The sequence below is a fragment of the Corapipo altera genome, unplaced genomic scaffold (genome assembly GCF_003945725.1).
Source record: "Corapipo altera isolate COAL_440 unplaced genomic scaffold, ASM394572v1 58031, whole genome shotgun sequence".
Lineage (NCBI taxonomy): Eukaryota > Metazoa > Chordata > Aves > Passeriformes > Pipridae > Corapipo > Corapipo altera.
The window spans coordinates 409-1,059 of NW_020893415.1; the positions used below are offsets into that span (position 1 = coordinate 409).

Here is a 651-nt window from a genome sequence, read left to right on the forward strand (position 1 = left end):
GGTCACTTGGGGGGCCCCGCCCACGGCCACACCCTGCTCCAGACCCCGCCCCCAAGCAGTAGTCCCGCCCATCTCTCCCTTAAGCCCCGCCCCTTCACCACACCCAAACACATCACGAGGGCACTTTATTGTCAGGGGGCGTGGCCTGACCCGATGGGGGCGTGTCCAGAGGCCACGGGGGCGTGGCCGACACCGCTGGGGGCGCGGCCTGACCCGGCGGGGGCGTGGCTCGTCACCGCGGGGGCGTGGCCATCACCGGGCGCCCCATTCCCAGCACCAGTCTGGGGGCGTCCGGCCCCTCCCTGGGCGTGTCCCTCCCCTTTTTGGGGGTGTCCCTGCCCCTGGGGGGGCCGCCCCTGCCCCCCGTGTCCCCTGAGCTCGTCCAGGTCCCTCTGGAGCCCCTCGATGTCCCGGCGCAGGTCGCTCAGGGTCTGCTCCAGGTGCTCCTCGCGCCGCCGGCTCTGCCCCGCCTGCCGCAGGTACTCGAGGTAGAGGCAGAGCCCCCCGACCCCGAAGACCAGCGCCTCCCCCAGCAGCTCTGCCCCCAGCTCGGCCGCCGCCTCCTCGTTCAGGGGCTTCACCGCCGCCCCCCGGAACCCCAGCAGCCGCATCTTGGTCCTCATCTCCACCCAGTGGTACACTGAGGGGGGG

At 73.1% G+C, this 651-nt stretch overlaps 1 protein-coding gene across 1 annotated transcript; it reads right to left on the minus strand.

The window, feature by feature from the left end:
* Window positions 1-110: 110 nt before the first annotated feature.
* On the minus strand, window positions 111-647 carry LOC113942721 (optic atrophy 3 protein homolog; the record flags this gene model as incomplete). Its single annotated transcript, XM_027633788.1, has 2 exons — window positions 111-174; window positions 217-647. Coding segments are annotated over 2 exons (474 nt in total), but the record flags the coding sequence as incomplete, so codon positions are not given.
* Window positions 648-651: the final 4 nt, after the last annotated feature.